Source organism: Ceratotherium simum, chromosome 24 (genome assembly GCF_057802395.1).
Source record: "Ceratotherium simum simum isolate JZ-2026a chromosome 24, ASM5780239v1, whole genome shotgun sequence".
Lineage (NCBI taxonomy): Eukaryota > Metazoa > Chordata > Mammalia > Perissodactyla > Rhinocerotidae > Ceratotherium > Ceratotherium simum.
The window spans coordinates 15,277,604-15,295,720 of record NC_141923.1 but is presented as its reverse complement, the minus strand read 5'-3'; the positions used below and the strand labels follow the sequence as shown (position 1 = coordinate 15,295,720).

General features: G+C 43.4%; 1 protein-coding gene across 4 annotated transcripts in view; it reads left to right on the top strand.

Moving 5' to 3' along the window:
• Nucleotides 1-18,117, top strand: part of TDP1 (tyrosyl-DNA phosphodiesterase 1) — a 93,884-nt gene that overhangs the window by 66,365 nt on the left and 9,402 nt on the right. For 3 of the 4 annotated variants that reach the window (XM_004434193.3, XM_087448064.1, XM_087448065.1), the window contains exons 14-15: nt 687-789; nt 11,275-11,383. In XM_004434193.3, coding sequence (XP_004434250.1) covers nt 687-789; nt 11,275-11,383 — 212 coding nt within the window. The remainder of the gene's footprint in view (nt 1-686; nt 790-11,274; nt 11,384-18,117) is intronic. The other variant, XR_015556130.1, reaches the window with a different exon arrangement.

Here is an 18,117-nt window from a genome sequence, read left to right as displayed (position 1 = left end):
TCTCTAAGGATGATGCCTCAGAGCTTAGTCATCTCTGTTCCTGAGCGTCCTGATTGCATCTTGGTGCCTCCCATTGGTCAATTCCGAGTCTCCCTCATCCCACTGCATCGTGTGATTTTTAGCCATGTCCACAACTCTTTGTCCGTATAAAACATGATTCTGAAAGCACCGTTCCTTTCGGGATACAGATGCCAATCCAGTGCTCTCAGAATTCTTTAGATTGAAAGTAGAAATTAGCACTACCTGGCCAAAAAAAAAAGGCAGAAAAAGGGAATGCGAAGCTTAAGATACTACTATATAAGATTATATTGACATAGTTTTTTCTTAAATACTACTTTTATTTACAACAAAACCAGACATACTGGCTACACCAGGGTTGTGAAAAGAAAGAATTTTGGACAGAAAAAAAATACTTTCTAAGGAAGGATAATGATTTTAATAGCTGCCCTCAGGGGAAGACGCAGATGAGGATGAAGCTATCCCAAATCAGCAATTAGATAAATCTTGAGGATTATAGCACAACAGGATTTAAATTCCATTTCCAAAAATTCGCAACTCCTCTGGAAACTGAATGAACATGATTGCGGCTATCTGTGTTTTTGACCGATGCTCTTGCAGCTGTGAAATCTTGACCCGCACTGAAATGCCTCGCTGAGTCAACCCTTTCTGTGTCCTTGTCCCTGCAGCGCGAATCTGTCCAAGGCAGCCTGGGGAGCGTTAGAGAAAAATGGCGCCCAGCTGATGATCCGCTCCTACGAGCTTGGGGTCCTTTTCCTTCCTTCAGCATTTGTAAGTTCACACTTGAGACTGCCTGATGGGTCACGTGTGAAATGAATTGGGTTTTTATGTTCTCTTCTTTCCTACCCTCTGCCTGCGGTCGGGAGGAGGCAGAGCCCCCTCTAACCCAGAGCCCGTGCTCTCAACCACTGGCCAGTGCTGATGAACTTATTCAACACTCACTATTCTGGGAGTGGTGGGATCGCTGCTCTCAAAGAGTGGACCTGATTAGAGATTGAAGATATTGCTTTGGGTAAAGTTAATAGCAATGTTTAAATACTGTGAAACACGACATGATTTATTACCAAATGGTAAGTGAGGAGTCACTGAAGGAATGACTCAGCCAAGTGCGAGACGTTTTAGGTTGGGCTGATTGGAGGACTTTGGAAGCAGGAGGGCCCATGGGGGGTGGGTTGAAGCATGCTTAGGATTTAGAGGAGTGGGAGGAGTATCCCACGTTGGGTGACATGGCAGGAGCACAAGCCAGGAGGCAGGGAAGTTCATGACATCTGCTGGAGAAGGAAGTTCAAGGGGTCGCAAAGGATGCGTGTGATCAGACTCACTGGTGCGCCCCCTGGAAGGACACGAAGTTGGAAGCCATGTATCTTTCTTGAGACGTCCAGCACAGCCAGCTTGTCTCCCAGCTTTGGAACAGCTCTCAATTTCTGCTGCTGCTGAACACCAGACACAGTGGCTGGTTTTTGTGTAAGGACCAGGTTGTACAAGCCATGTGTTTCTCTAAACACTGGACTCCACTCTTGGACCAGAGAGAACGTTCCCCCTCCACCGCCTCCAAGAGGCCCATGGGCCCCGAGACCTGCCATCTCACCCCCTCTCACGCACTCTGGGCACATGCTCATCACTGGAATGCAGGCAGAAGTGCCCACACGATGAGGTGGGTATTTTTTTTCTTGCCACTTGCTATAGTTGAGTTTGTGATACATATACACATGATGCAGCCCCACTGTAAACCACTTGGACTGGGCGAGAAGATTTAGCTAAGGGAGTGCTGGGTACTTGTCCTTAGGCTTAAATCCAGACCCGTGTAACATGTGGGCATCGTCTTAAAGTGTGCTGGAGAGGGTTCTCCGCCAGCCCACTGCTCCTCCTTGCTATTTCTTTTCTCACGTGTGCTCTGGTGAAGAGCTCTTTTCTGCCTTTCTCTCTCCTCCCCTAGCCAATCTTGATCCATCTTCTCCATCTCAGAGGGTTTCACTGCAAACTAACAGACCTCTCCTGAGAGTAGTATCATAAGATTCCAGCACTTTTTGTTTCTTCAGTCAAACAGAGCAAGTACTAACACTGCTTACAGCTGAGGATTTCCACTTCCACAGCTCTGTGGGTAGATGGTTACCTTGCTTTCTATAGACAAGGATGTGGCTTCCCTAAGGTTCCACAGCTGAGGGGGTTCCAGTCTCTAACTGGTCCCTCCTGTGATCTCTCAGCTTTATCACAAGGAAAGAGTAAATTCGCAATGCTAAGGTAATATTTAGTAATTGGGTGTGATTGTAGTGACTGTAGCTTTGAACTGAGGCTAGAATTATCTCCCAATAATAACTTAAGTAATGGAATGAATTCCATGCCACTGTTGTTTGGCTTTTGTTGTCAGCATTTGCAAGATTCTAGTCATTTCTAACTGTTCTGACCTGCTTCCTCATCGTGAAAATGATAATAGGAAAGAGACATATTGTACTTCCAGGTCCTCTAGACCCTTCTAAACTGCTAATTTTTATCTCCAATATGGTTTCTGACTGTGCGTTAGAGAAGGCTAATAGAGAAAAAATGGGCGTAATCGTTTAGAAAGCCGAAATTGATTCTATACTAGACTCTTATTTCTACACTTTTGGAATAAGAAAAAGCCCCACTGTAATGCATTCTGGGTAAAATAGAGATTCAGTTATTTATAAAGACCATCGGGAAAGAATGTAAAAAATGGATTCCAAGGCCGGCCCTGTGGCATAGCGGTTAAGTGCATGCACTCTGCTATTGGTGGCCCAGGTTTGGGTCCCGGGCACACACCACCGCACCGCTTGTCAGGCCATGCCGTGGCGACGTCCCACATAAAGTGGAGGAAGATGGGTACAGATGTTAGCTCAGGGCCAGTTTTCCTCAGCAAAAAGAGGAGGATTGGCATGGATGTTAGCTCAGGGCTGATCTTCCTCACAAAAAAAAAAAAAAAATGGATTCCACTCCTTCTATGTCAGCAGATTCAAGAGCAAGGTCCCAAGCAGGGTGACCGTGTAATTAACATATTGACTAAGAAGATGGCAGGTTCTCCAACAATCAGAGTTCCTGGCATGTCTCAAGATACAGATCCTAGAACAGTGCTTCCCAGCAGGCTTCCTCCATAACCCTGATAAGGACCCATGGATTGCCACTAATCTTGTCAACAGACATTCTCCCATCTGAGTGGATTGTCTGTGTCCTTCAGGGAATCATCAACGACTCAGGCAAGGTGCTGAAATTAGGCATGTGGACGATACACAGAAGTATTTGACCTTGCCCTCTCAAGGAGCTAATAGCCACGTTGAGCAAGAAGGTCATAAAAGTCAAATGGACACCTTGTTTGAGAGACATCCTAGGTGTAAGTCGGGTGCTAAGACATGTGAGGAAGGCACGTGGGAGGCTCTTAGTAAAAGTCTGTTAGTCGACGTTGCTTCTTTTAAGTCCCTAGAGTATGCACTGCCCTTTCTGTGAGAAGAAATGTGCGAGACAGTGGCTGTGGAGACTGCGTGGATTTAGTCCAGTGGGTGTTGGGTGTGGTAGGTGCTTAAATATGTTCACGTTATCTTGTTGTAAGCAGTTTGCAGTATGGAGTAGCTCACCTGTAGCTGTCTTGTTGAAATTAAAGCGTGTGCGCGCGCGCGCGCGCACACACACACACACACTCTCTTACGAGTCTATTGTATTACTTAGAAATGCCAATCCCTATATATTCATTAATGTCTTAAAAATTTCTCAGTCATAATCTTAAAATGGTTACTGACAATAATGCAGTTTGTTGTAAAATGAGGCCCAAAGTTATTTCTTTCTGTAGATTTCCCTTTCAGTACTATCAAGACATGCCTTTTAATATTTTTAGTTACATATTTGCCAAATAGACTTACTTAATACTGAGTTTTGTAGTCATTCTTCTGACTGGACATCATCCAGAATCCGGTTTCTTGAGCTCAGCCTACCTTCGTGCCTCTTAGGCAGAACTCCATGTCCACAACACCCCCAATTCTGAGTTATCAGCAACTGGAGTTTCCACTTTTGTCCTTCACCAGTAGGCCATCCTGATCACCGTGTTCCGGAACGCTGGCTTGAGGCCAGCGTTGCAAACAGTCAAGTTTTGTACCCAGAATGGCAGAGTCTTAAACACTGCAGAGTCAGTCACCTAGAAAGAACCCTGCAGCTCTCTGCTTTCCCACAGCCATGATGAGGACCTGTCACTCAGAGCCAATGGCCGTGTGAAGTCACGCTCTGTGTGGCCTAAAGACTATAGTGGATGGAGAGCCAGCATTTCCCGTTCACAATAAAGATGCCACTTAAAACCTCTGGGATTGATCTGGAAGCTGATAAGTCCTTGGTAACCAAATATTTGTTGCCATTTTTTCTGCTGCTTTTAAATGAATGAATCAGTAAACACATCATTTTGAGCTCAGGCTAACTTGCCATGAGAGCGTGGAGTCAGTAGCTTTCCCTTTGATCAGGAGCACATTCAGGAGTTTGGGGATTTATGTCAAGGGACATTTGACTGTGTCCCCAGCACTTAGCTATTGTTGCTACGTAGGAGGTGCTTAATAAATGTTTTTTAATTTAAATTGGAGACTTTATTCTTTTGAGGTCTAATACCAGTTTATTAAGTATATGATTTTTGTTGGATTGTCCTTTTAGTTTAGATGTGTTTAACTTTTAGATTAGACTAATTCATTTAGGTTCGGAAAACCTCAATATAGGAAAGTTCTGCTGATTTCAAAGATTCAGTAGCTGTACTCCAAACCCTAGGGCATCTGTGAGTATATCAGGGAGACAGGAGTATTTCTCTCTTTCAACTTCATGCATTTTGGTGTTTACTGAGCACGTACTTGTCTGATGCTGACTGGGCCCCTGACTTGAGCCTGCATAGCACAGTGTGGCTAGAATGCCTCCTACCTCTGGGAATAATGCACATAACCATCTGAGAATCACGGATCAATGTCCCAAGCTGTTTCCTCCAGACGAAGGTAGCCTGAGCTTCACCGCGCTGGTGGTGGAGCTGAGAGCCATCCCAGCCCCTCCTGAGCCCCAGGTTCACCTGCTCCTGAGATGACGGGTTCTCTTTGCTGTGATCAGATTCAAAAATGCTTCAAGGAGAGCCAGCCCCGATGGCCTGGCAGTTAAAGTTCAGCACACTCCACTTCGGCAGCCCGGGTTCAGTTCCCCGGCACGGAAGCACACCGCTCATCTGTCAGTAGCCACGTTGTGGCGGCGGCTCACAGAGAAGAACCAGAAGAACTTACAGCTATACACAGCTGTGTACTGGGGCTTGGGAGGTGGGGGGAGAAAAAAGGAGGAAGATTGGCAACCTATGTTAGCGTAGGGTGAATCTTCCCCTGCAAAAAAGAAAAAAAGCTTCAATCAAGTCCCCAAGAACTTTCAGTCTTCAAGTCTCTACTTTCTCTTTTCTCTGTTCTGGTTAAACTATTTCATTGTCTTTTTGTTGTTAAAAATGGCAATATTATTATGACTGTGGCTCTGGCTAGAAGAACTAATAAAATTTACAGGAGCCACCATCTCAACCCTCCCCACACGCCCTCTGACGACCTGTCTTGGGCCCAGCCCACGGGCTGGGGGCTCTCAGGGTTTCCCAGGAGGCCACAGCTGGGCAGCTCTGTTTCAAGTGGCATTTAAAGCCACTTCCTCACATTCTATGCCTTCCTCTTACCCGTCCACCTCCAGTCGTCACATCCTGACTCCTCTGCCCTGACAAGAGCTTTGCTGCCTGCTGCTGCAGGTCGTCGTCTTCTCCCTCCCCTGGACTAACTGATCCTGTCTCTCCCCTCCTTCCCCATCTCAGCTACCACCCTACTTCTGAAGCTGTGTTTCTGCCCACCTGTCAGGGTCTGTATTCCCCTGCCTTTAAATCTTTGGTGGCTCCTCTTGGCCCACGAGATGATGTTCAGTGTCCTTTGTGTGACATCAAGACCCACTGTGAACTGGAACAGCTCCTCTCCCGTGTGCCCCAGGGCTCCGTCCCCTGCGAGTACTTGGTGTATGGGTGAGGTGGGCTGTGGTGGCAACCACCACTTCTAGTTGTGTGATCCTGAGCTACTGTTCTTCGCCTCAGTTAGAAACTCTGAAATAACTGGGAAAGAGAATAGAAAAGAACACATTGGACAGATTCCAAGGACCAAAAAAAGGAACTCTCCTGGAGCACAGTTTGAAGATTTAGGGACCTCAGATCTATAGGAGCCAAAATGACAGAGAGTGGAGTTGGGATCCTGCTTACAAGCTGTCAGACTTTGGGCCTGTCACTTCTGTAGGCCTCCTGTTTTTCAGCAATGAGATGGGGACAGTGTAGGATTGTTTGAGAATTCAGAGCTGTTACCTGTAGTGTTCACAGCAGAGCCTGGTACTTAGCGAGTACTGAGCGCGGGTTGCAGTTAATATTAGCAGTAGCAGCAACAGCTTGTAAACCAAGCAGTTCCACAGAGGGTGGAGGCAGAAACTGAATTTCAAGCAAATCAAAGTCTTCACGTCACACCCACAAGAATGTTGTGCTGGGGGGCCGGCCTGGTGGCGCAAGCAGTTGGGTGCGCGCGCTCTGCTTCAGCGGTTCGGGGTTCGCAGGTTCTGATCCCGGGCACACATCCACGCACCGCTTGTCAAGCCATGCTGTGGCGGCGTCCCATATAAAGTAGAGGAAGATGGCCACGGAGGTTAGCTAAGGGCCAATCTTCCTTGGCAAAAAAGAGGAGGATCAGCATCGGATGTTAGCTCAGGGGTGGTCTCCCTCACAAAAAGAAAAAGAATGTTGTGCTGTTATTTTTTCTCCTTCCGAAGTGCACTCCATCACACTCACACAGTCAGCCCTTTGCTTATCAGAAACCCATCCTTCTCGGCCCTGTTGGGTTTCCTCTCCTCCATGAAGCTTTTCCTAAGCCCTTAGCTGGAAACGCTTGCAGTTGTTGATCGTATATGGCTTTACAGAAAGGACAAGACAGCCACCTTCTGTAACTCACTTCTTGTCAGTTAATCCACCTTCGATTACATGTGCTCCTTCTAGAAGGCTCAGCTGTCATTACTCTTTACCTGGGAAAATGTGATGCCTTGCATAGGGTTTTACTGCCTGAGGTTGCTCCTCGGTTAGATGCAACTGAAAAATAAATTACATCTCTAACTGGGATTTGGGCATGTTTCTGGTGCTCTGTGATTGAGCTAAGCTGCTAAGCCTAACCCGTCAGTGATAACCGGCTCTTCTACTCCCAGAGCTGATGAGGGAAAGCTGGTAATTTCTCGTGTGTGATACATGTCCACCCTCTCACCTGGTGTTTTGTGAATGTATTGTCTTAACTGTCTGTTAAGTATCTGCCTGGGAGGACGCCTTCCTCTGTTTTCTAAAACGCCAAGTGATACGACTGTGACGTACAAATAATGATAATTAGAAGACAGCCTCAAATTATTTGACATCCAGATTGAAGGGAAAAGTGGTACTTTTTTTATATATATAATACCCAAGAATTTGGATCAGAAGTGGCATTCAAGAGAAAAACATATTGCTTCCTGTCAGACTTGGATGGTTCAAAGCTTCTTGTATCTGAAGTCGGAAAATGGAGCCGAAACATGTGGGGCATCAGATCTGGGTCTAGGCGATAAAGACTGAATCTTCTTCACCATGACGCATTTGAAAATACAGAAATAAGCTGGGAGCTAAAGAAGAGGGAAATCATTTTACCTTAAATTCCATAAAGTATTTAATAATCATTAAATTGGCATCACTTCCCAACCTCTGGCCTCTTTCTTTTTAAAAATGTCTAGAACCAAGGTTTCCAGAATTTGGCTCATCCTGTCTTGGCCTGCCTTAATAATGCCTCTTAAATTTTCAAGGAATTCTTCCTTTTATCGTAGTTCCTGATGGGTAAATGTCAGACTGTTTATTTGCTTAGTGGAAAGAACATAGGATCAAGAATCAGAAAGGCAGGGTTTGATTTCCAGCCTTGCCATATGATAGCTGTGTGGCCTTGGCCTATTTAACCTCCAAATTTATTTCCTCCTTTGTAAAATAGTAATTACAGCACAGAGAACACCCTGAATACTTACAGGTGATACTAATTTACATCCATGTGCCAGTTATTGTTCTAAATAACTTATTTAATAGTTGAGAAAACTCAGGCCCAGAAAGGTTAAGTAACTTGTGTAAAGTCACACAGCACATAAGTGATATACAAAGGTAGAGATTAAGATTATCCTCAGATCCACAATATGTTGAGGTAAGCCGTGCAGAGGGACACCAGTGCTGACTGTTGAGATGGCCCAGCAGCCCCCTGCTGAGTGGGAAGAGGTGTAGGGGAGAGGGCAGGCTGCAGTGTCCTTTTTCACGTGTACTCGGTCTCCCTGCTCCCTTCTTCCTCTGCCTCCAATACATATCTGATTTTTATTAATTTTTCTTTCATTCTCTTTCAAATCCCCCTTTCTGTTTCCACTGACCCCACTCTTATCCAGACGCACCTCGTTCATATCTCCACTTTTGTTATGGTGATATTACTCCTTGTCTCTCCCTCACCATTCACTAATCCATCTCCCGTTCCCTTTGCAATAGCTCTCAGTCTTCTGGCTCGAGCAATTCTGAGTCTGATCCATTCTCCATTCTGTGCTAATCTGCTTTTATAGTAGAACTTCTCTGTTCAAAAGCCTGCAACTCCTCACTGTGTATAGAAGTAAAGATCATGCTCTTTAACTGGGGTCGTATGATGCTTTGGGTTGTGAGTGAAAGATAACCAACTCGAAAGGTATAAGGGGCCAGCCTAGTGGTGTAGTAGGTAAGTTTGTGCATTCTGCTTCGACAGCCCAGAGTTCACAGGTTCGGACCCCGGGCGCAGATGTACACACTGCTCATCAAGCCATGCTGTGGCGGCACCCTGTGTACAAAATAGAGGAAGATGGGCACAGATGTTGGCTCAGGGCCAGTCTTCCTCGAGCAAAAAGAGGAAGATTGGCAACAGATGTTAGCTCAAGGCCAATCTCCCTCACCAAAAACAAAACAAAACAAAAAAATGTGTAAGAAAAAAGGCAAATACAGAGGGCAAGTTGCTCACTTCAGGCAGGGCGGAATCCAGGGGCTTGGGACATGTTACCAGAGTTCAGTTTGATGCATGTGAGAGCCCCCAGTAGCTCAAGGCTCACAGCTTACTTAATGAGCTCCCCACAGAAGGATGGCCTCTTCCCTGACACCTCTGACTTGGACCACATGCCCATCCCTAGTCACTTGGGCTAAGGGATGGGCCTGTTGAACAGGTACAAGCCACAGATGTCCACACTGCTTCCCATTCAACACCCTCTCCAGTCTGGCTGATTCTCCTCTCCAGTGCCCCGCAGCTCTCCTCATTAGTTCATTCACCCTCCCCACAAGGGGTCTGCTCTAAGCTTTTCCAACTCTGCCCTGGGTTGTGCTGGTCTCCCTCTGATGTTCTTCCCTGACATCTCTCTGTTCATCAAAATTATACCAATTTTTCAAGGCCCAGCTAAAATATTTTCTACAAAGCCTTTCCTTACCCTGCAACTGGTAAAAGGTCATTTCTGCCTTTTCTGTCTAAAGTTGGTGCCAGGCATCTATCGTACGCTTCCTTTCACTGTCTTATTAGCTGCCGTCTTGAACCCCATGCCTTTCTATAGGTCTTAACGTGCACGAAGCAGTTTCATGCACAGTATTTCAGTTGCTCTAATGCAGAAGCCTGTAAAGTCATCAGAGAAGGTACTTTAATCCCATTTTTACAGCTCAGCATTTCTTGAACACCAACTATGCACCAAGACTTGTGCTAGGTGCTGAAGTGAAAAACATGAATGTGATAACGTCCAGATGCTTTACTCTTCCGATTTTACAAATGAGGAAATTGAGGCCTAATAAATAAGTGGCCAAGTGTCCCACTGACCATCTTTTTCAGTTCCTGGAAGATGCAAGCTCTTTGTCACCTCTGGGCGTTCGCAGATGCCATGCCCTCCACCTGGAACATTCTTTCCACTCTCACCTGACCAAACCCTACTCATCTGTCAGAGTGTAATTAAAATGTCACTGTTTTAGAGAATTTTCCATTGACCACCCCTCCCCTAAATCTAACACAGGTCTACTGCTCTCTCTCCCAATACTCCTCTGTTTTTCCCCATAGTGCTTATCACAAATTATAGTTATTTTATTTTTATAAAGGCATTTGTTTAATGTCTCCCCACTAGACTACACCCCACGAGGACAGGAGTAATGCCATTTTTGGCGACTCCTGTATACTCAGTGCCTGGCACCCATGCCTGACACAGAGGGGGGACTCAGGAAATAATGTGTTGAATGAATAAATGCAAACATCAGCCGTTCACGCAGCTCAGTAAATGCCAGAGCAAAGGCTAGAACTCAGGTTGCCTGAAGCTCAGGTCAGCATGACGCCAACTCTTGCTGTGTCCTACGTTGTGCCCTTGAGCAGCCTCCCCTGATGAATTACGTGATCACCAGGACTCAGAACTGCAGTCCCGGCTCTTTGTATGGGTTCCTAAGACGTTAGCACTGTTTGATATGTGGGTGTTTAAGATATGAAGGGTGGAGATGTGTTTGGATGGGTGGACAGAAGGAATGAGAGACAGATGGACAGACTTGCAAACAAGATGCCCGGATAGTCCACAAAGGAGATGATCAGTGTGTGGGGGCGTGGGGAGAGCAAAGCTAACATATGACACCCCTGCCTTCCTGCGCAGGCCCTGTGTTAGAAGGCACTGGCGGCCTGGCTTTAGGAGCTTCACCTGCACCCTGGTTAAGATCTAAAACTAATACTCTATTCTGGAGTTCTTGGAATAAACCTTCTGTTTTGGTGGGTCTTGAAGAGTTTTCATTTTTATATTCTTATCGTGTTATATTGGAACACTTTCATTATACATGAAAGCAACTTTTATTTCCTCACCAGAGTGAGCAGCCTGTTACTATAGCAATATCGAAAGTATTTTGAGGTATTTTTATACAGTGTCTGCAAACTGTACATAGTGGTTAATAGAAACAGGCTATAATATCCAAAATTGTTTTTCTCTTGTATCTTTATATTCTTCGTTAAACTTTTGCAAATTTTGCTATAATTTAATTCCTGAAATTTAAACCTATTATTTTTAGGAAAGATTAGTTTAGGGGAGTTGTTAATATATTTGACCTATTGAACATTGAAAATAGCTCTGAAATAACTTGAATTTTGTTGTGAATGCCATAAAGATAGAGTTGTTTCTTGAGATCTGTCTTTTTTAGAAAATGAGATGCAATCATAGATTCCTCCTGTGTGTCCGTAGGGCCTGGACAGCTTCAAAGTGAAACAGAAATTCTTCTCAGGCAACCAGGAGCCAACAGCCTCCTTTCCTGTGCCGTATGATCTGCCTCCAGAACTGTATGGAAGTAAAGGTGAGATGAAGGAAAACCACGGGTGTATGTACCAAAGCAGAAACAGTACCCAGGGGAAGCCATTGGTCTCTCAGTGGGAGGCTGGCTTATGGGACATTCTGGAAGCACAGGTTTCCAGAGGCCCCTTTACTGCCGTGTCTGGGACCACTAGAGCCACAAATCTCAAACTGGTTCGCCTTGGAACCCCTCTGCAGTGTTATAATTATTGAGGATCACAAAAAGCTTTTATGTACATGGGTTTTTTTATCTATTGATGTTTACTATGTTAGAAATTAAAACCAAGAAATTTTAAAATATTTATTAATTTGTTTTTTAAATAACACTAATAAACCATTATAACATATATATTTTTATGACTTTAAAACAAAAAAGAAATTTATGAGGAAGGTGGCATTGTTTACATTTTTTGCAAACCTCTCTACTATCCAGGTTAATGGAAGACAGCTGGATTCTCATAGCTGCTCTGTTGTGGTTTCACGTGTCACGTAGCCTCTGTGCACTCGTGAGAAAGTGAAAGTGACAAATCATGACTTAATATTATGCTGAAAGTAATTTTGACTTCACAGACCCTTCCCCTTAAAAAAGAGGTCCCCAGGTCACACTTTGAAAACTGCTGCCCTAGACAGCACTAGACTAGGACTTTCTTAAGGGCAGTGACCAAGTATTTTTCACAATAGAAAGTCGGTGGAATATCAGTTCAGGTTCAGTGTTTTTGGAGGAAGGCTGGCTGGCTGGTGTCGGTGGCTCCACCATCATCCCAGGTCTGACCCAGCCCCACAGGCTGGCAACACTGCTTTTCTCAGCTCCTGTCTTTGAGGCAAGTTCACACTTAGCACACTCACACAGAAGGAAATGTATAATCAGGACACGATTATTTATTTTTAATGGCAAATGCCCATATCACCACAACCAGCATATTTTCCCCAGGAAGGTAGAGACCTACACGGGTAGCCAAATTATAATCTACAGGTTTCTGAGTGCGTGCTGAATCTGAACGGGGAAAATTCCTTTTTTGATTGAAAAGTTGTAATGATATCACCCCATTAATATTCCAGACTCGCTGACCGCCTAACAGAGTCAGCCTTGGGCAGTGAGTCCCTTTCTTCCCTAGACCATGCTGGGTGGACACCAGCTACTTCCCCACCCACACTCACCCTTTAAGGCTTTCCTGGTGAACCAAACCTCCCCCTTCTGATGGACCCATGTCTTTGATTGTATTGGTACGTCTAACAGTTAATCCTCTGTCATGCTCTCTGGTCTGCCAGCCTGCCTCTTGCAGGTGACTTTATAGATCTCTAATCAGTTGTGTTGATACAAAGTTTCAGAAGGCATTCTTGTTCCCATCATTTCCAAGCTATGTACATTTTTTTGAATCCTCTGAATTTGTTGAGTCCTCTAAATTTGTTGTATATTCATTTCTCGCTAGCAAGATTATGTAAGTTTTATCAGAATTTCAAGGAATCTGTGACTCCCCCCACCTCCCCCCACCTCCACCCCCGAAAACACTGCTTTAGAACCAGGTTGTGTTTAGGTGTCAACCTTACAACTTACTAAGTGACCTTGGGCAATTATCTGCTTTCTATAGGCCTTAGTGTTTCTATCTGCAAAATGAGAAAATAAGAGTGCCTGCCTCATAGGGCTGTTGAAAAGAGTAACTGAGATGGCATCTATGAAGCACTTAACACAGTGTCGAGCTGAGAGTTAGCAGTCAATAAATGTGGGCCGTTGTTTCTGTTATTCAAAATGTCCAGTTCAGTTCCTGGCATGTACTAGTGGGTCTCCCCTTCCCTTTGGTGAGCTGATGATGAAAAGAGCCTAAGGCCTGTGCGAGACAGTCCCTGAACCTGCCCAGGTCACAGGACATGACATGATAACCTCTCCTTCCACATCTGGCTTTCGGCTGCACCTTTGTCTTTTCTCCCTTTCTTATTCTTCATGTTTTGTTTTGTTTTGTTTTTTTCCTTAACCTGAGTTCTCCTGAATAAACACATTGAAAGTGGACACTGACTGTGATTGCCTTGGGCCTTACCTACTGGGGTCTGGCCTTGGGCCTTGTACTTCCACCCCCAGGTGGGAACCTTGGCTGGAATTCCACCCCCTCTCTTTAATCCTAATCTCCAAAGGACTATGAAAGCAGAAATGGAAGAGATAGAGGAGCAATAAAAATATCCTGAATTCCCTTCAGTTCCAATAGACAAAGCATTCCCAAGAACTTAAAAGTTTACAACTGGGTAGTGTCTTAGACCGTGTAAGGATAAATCTTTTATTTTGCCAACAAGTAGAATGCTTTCCATTGTTTAGTTTCCTCTTTGGTATCCATTTCCTTTGAAAGATATATACAGGACAGACTGGAGCATTTTATTTTTTTATCAGTACAGTTTTACCTTATAGACTGCTTCAGTAGCATGTAGAATAATGCCAGTGATCCAGATTTCACCATTTCATATATAGCCAACATTCAGGGGGGTCATATGAACTATAAAAAGGCATCTTACCAAGATTTGGAAAAGTGAGTGGCTAAGAACATTTCAAAAGCACTTCATTTGAAAAAGTGATTTTCAAGCCACTGGAACACATATAAGATCTTGCTAAATCAGAAAACTGTACAAAAACCTTAGCAAAGAAATAACACCGCTGTGAGCAAGTTACAGTTCAATACGAGAGACCACCAGACGTCCTGAAACCAAGAAACTGATCAAATAAAGCAAACACGAAGACTCAGCTGCAGCATACCTTGCTTCGTGCAGTGCTTGCTGCTGATTCATTCTCTACAGGTACATTATTGAGAACCTACCGTGTGCAGACACTGTCTCGTTCTTCCAGATGTCCGTGAACCAGACAGACACGAATCTTTGCCCTCATGGAGTCGACATTACTCTTCTCCTAAAAAATTGTACTTAACCAAACTTATTTTACTAATAGGAGCTGTAGTTTTAAAAGAAAATTTTTATAAAGCAAATTTTATAAAGCAAAGTTTTAAATCTAACACAAATTATTTCCGTATGTCCCACTTGCTGTGTGACCCTGAGCCTGAAGAGAAGGTGACATAGATGAGTGTACGATCTCTCCTGGGTGTTCTCCCAAGGGCCTCTGCTCTGCACTCCTTTTTAGCTTATATTTGTATTATCTGATGTACTGTTGAGAGAGTAAAATGAGGTGAAGTTATGTAAAGCCTCTTATTTGGACTTAATAAGTTATCTGTCAAGTGTAAGGAGTAAGTGAACATACCGAACTTCAGAGGTTTTAGTTATTTTATTTAATAAGTGGCTTTTTTTAAATACACATGGTATATGTATAGTATTCTTTCAAATTTTTGACATAATTTCTGATTTACAAAAGGTCACAAGAGAAATACCAAGAATTCCCATATACCCTACCCAGGTGACATTTTATCACATTTGCATAATCCTCCTCTCTCTCTCAAATGTTAGCTTTTTTCTAATCCATTTGAGAGAAAGTTGCAAACATGATGTCCCTTTATCTCTAAATACTTCAATATAGATTTCCTAAAAATAAAGACATTCTCTTACATAACCACAGTACAGTTACCAAAATAAGGAATTAACATTGATTCAGTACTGTCATCTACAGAACTGATTCACATTTCATCAGTTGCCCCAATAACATCCTTTATAGCAAAAGAGAAATGCAGGTTACCAGTCACTTTCAGTCATCACGTCTCTTTACTCTCCGTTAATTTGGAACAGTCCACAATGTTTTTGTTTTTGTGTTGTGTGATGTTGTCACTTTGCTGAGCACAGGCCTGTTATCTTATAGGCTGTGAGGGACATTCTACATTGGGTTTGTCCATTGTTTTTTCATAATTTGATCCCGATTATGCACTTTGCCAAGAATACCACAGAAGCAATGTTGTGTTCTTCTTGGTGCATCATATAAGGAGTCACGTGGTATCGATCTCCCTGATTAATGGTGAAATTAACTTTGATCAGCTGGCTAAGGTGGTATCTGCCAGGTTGTACATAATCTCTTGCAGGTATATTTAAAAATTTTTAAAGTTTTAAGTGTCTAGAACTAAGCTAGTAACCTGGATATGTAATTGCTCAGTAGAAGTCCTTAAAACCTGCTTGGCACATGACATATGCATGATATGGATTTAGCACATCTATAGTCTATATAATCCTTAAAGGGCTTTAAAACTATTAGTTCCCAAATGGTTTAACCATTCTTCCTACTGTTGGATTAATTTAAAATAATTCCTCACATCTAGATAGTATAGGAATAAACTTCAGTCTAGATCTATCAGAATTATTGCTAAATAGTAGAGTCCAGATTCCTAAAGTATTTTTGTAAGGGAAACAGAAAGATGATTCAATTTTCTAATCCAGAGATAATACAAAAGAGGTAGGTTGCTTAAAATCATTGTTGATATGTTTCATTTTAATTTTTAAGGACTTGTTTTTGAAAGCTCTTTAGAAATGAGGTTTTTTTTTTAATGAGGCAGCCAACAGGTTTTTTTGATAATTTCCTTTAATAAAATCTATGTTTGTTTCATAGCACAAACACAAGGCTGAAACTAAACTTCCAGCTTAGCTTTTAAAATTACTTTGTAATCAGAAAGCTTAAGGAAATCTAGAATTATCAAAGTAAAAAAGAGTAATTTATCAGATTACCTTGAAATAAATAGCTACTTGGTTTTTAGCAATTTGAATTATTCTTCCTCCCACTAGATAGATTGTTCTGTGTATATAGTTACAGCTTAATATGGGGGGTTCTTCACTGAGAACGGTGTTAGTGGGTCTCAGATAATACTGATACTGCAATTACAAATAATTACATTTCTCCTAGGTTGGGAACCCAGTGCAAAATATTTTGGAGCTTTCCTTCCTATTGCCAGCTGGCAAGTCTCTTATACTTTCCTGGATTTCAGAGTAGGCTAAAGTAAAAGAGCATCAGAAATCTTATGCTAGTTGGTTCTTCTCTCTGGCATCACACATGCATGCACACACCCCACACACACATCCCCACCACACACACTCCTGGTCTGTTTGTGCTGATATGAGGAAAGAATTAAGTTGTTGACACAAATAATCAATAATCATTCTGTTGTAAAAGAAAAGGGGAGAGAGAGTTTTATTCAGGCCAAAACTGAGGGCTGTAGCCCGGGAGCCACAGCCTTCGTAAAGGAAGAAAGCACAGTTATATACCTTTTCCAAACAGAGAGACATACACCAAGCATGACGGGTGCATTCTTTCAAGGGTTCAAGGAGATGTTTGTTACAGATTAGCAGGTACACAGCAGGCCAACATGACCCTGAAATCGTGGGAAGGGAGACTCATCTTCAAAGAATTCTGGTGTCATAGGAAGGGAGGCATCAATTCTTCAAAGAGTACATTCTTTACTTAGGATAAGGATTAGAGCAGATGTACAGTGTATGTTTGACAAGCCAGAAGTCAGGCCTCTTTGGTTTAAATGAATTTAGGCCAGATCAGGTTTAAACCAGAATGGCTTCCCCATCACCTCAAGATATAAAAATTTCTTATATCAAAGGGATTGCTCAGGTGACAGACAATGGCTTATGGAGGTATATCAAGTTCCCCTGGAAATAAGACAGTGGGAAATGTACATATTGGTGTGTGATCCTGGGAGTAAGTGGGGGTATAGTCGTAAGTCCTTAACCCAAGGGCCGTTTCTTAGAGGATTAGAGGAAAGAGCTTATTGACTGGCTAAAAAGAACAGGATTTGTACCGTACTTGGGTTTGTCTGGTTTTTAAAAAACCTGTTAGGACCTATGCAGCACATAGGATAATGGCAATCCATGTCCTCTAGGAGTCGAGGGTGGTGCTAATTATAATAATAATAGCAGCTAGCACTCATTAAGTACTGATTATGTGCCAAGAGCTGCAATGACACTTGACATGAATTAATTCATTAAATCCTCACTACCCTGTGATACAGGTACTAGTCCAAACTGTATTTCTGTCAAGATCACCTTTAGAACTTGATAAAAAAATGCACATTGCCAGGCCCTAGCCCAGATCTACTGAAACAAGCTCCCTAGGAGTGGGTCCTTGGAAAATACCAGCGATTCTCATGCCCTCCCAGTTAGGGAACCACTACGCAGACATGGTGAAGTTCAGAATTCCAGCACCATGGCATGCCTGCTTGTCTGTCTGCCCCACTGGGCTGTAAACTCTGAGAGGACCTCAGCTTTGTCGAGCTTTTCCCCCTCTCCACCCAGAGCACCTAGCAAAGTGCTGGCATCTAACCAGCACTCAACAAATATTTCAGATACATGCATGACTATATCAGAGGCAAGTTGTCCTCTCGTGGGACAGTTTAGGAGGATTGCTTAAAACAGGCCTTCATCTCAACTGGTAAGTGTTAATGCTGATTTCCAATCTCAGTGGGTAAAAAGACACAACAGAATCACAACCACCCTTTTTTCACCTCCCTGTTGGCTTTTTTTTTGTGGTGGTGGGCCCTTCAGCCAGCATGGGAAGCAATCAGCCGGTAGTGCAGACATTTGCTCATTTATAAAGCAGAGCGGCAGGGGATTTGCCAATAGGGTAGTTACCAGGTCCTTATGTGGTCATTGTTGGCTAATTTTGAGGGACAGGAGTCAATGCAGTGGTGGTCCTGAAGTTACTGGCTGACTGGCAAATGTTTGCATCACAAATCCTGCATTGGTGAAGAATCTCTCTAATAGCTGTTCATACAGCAAGAATCGGGGTGTCCTCTGCCTTGGGGATGAAGGAAAGCCGATGTTACCCAG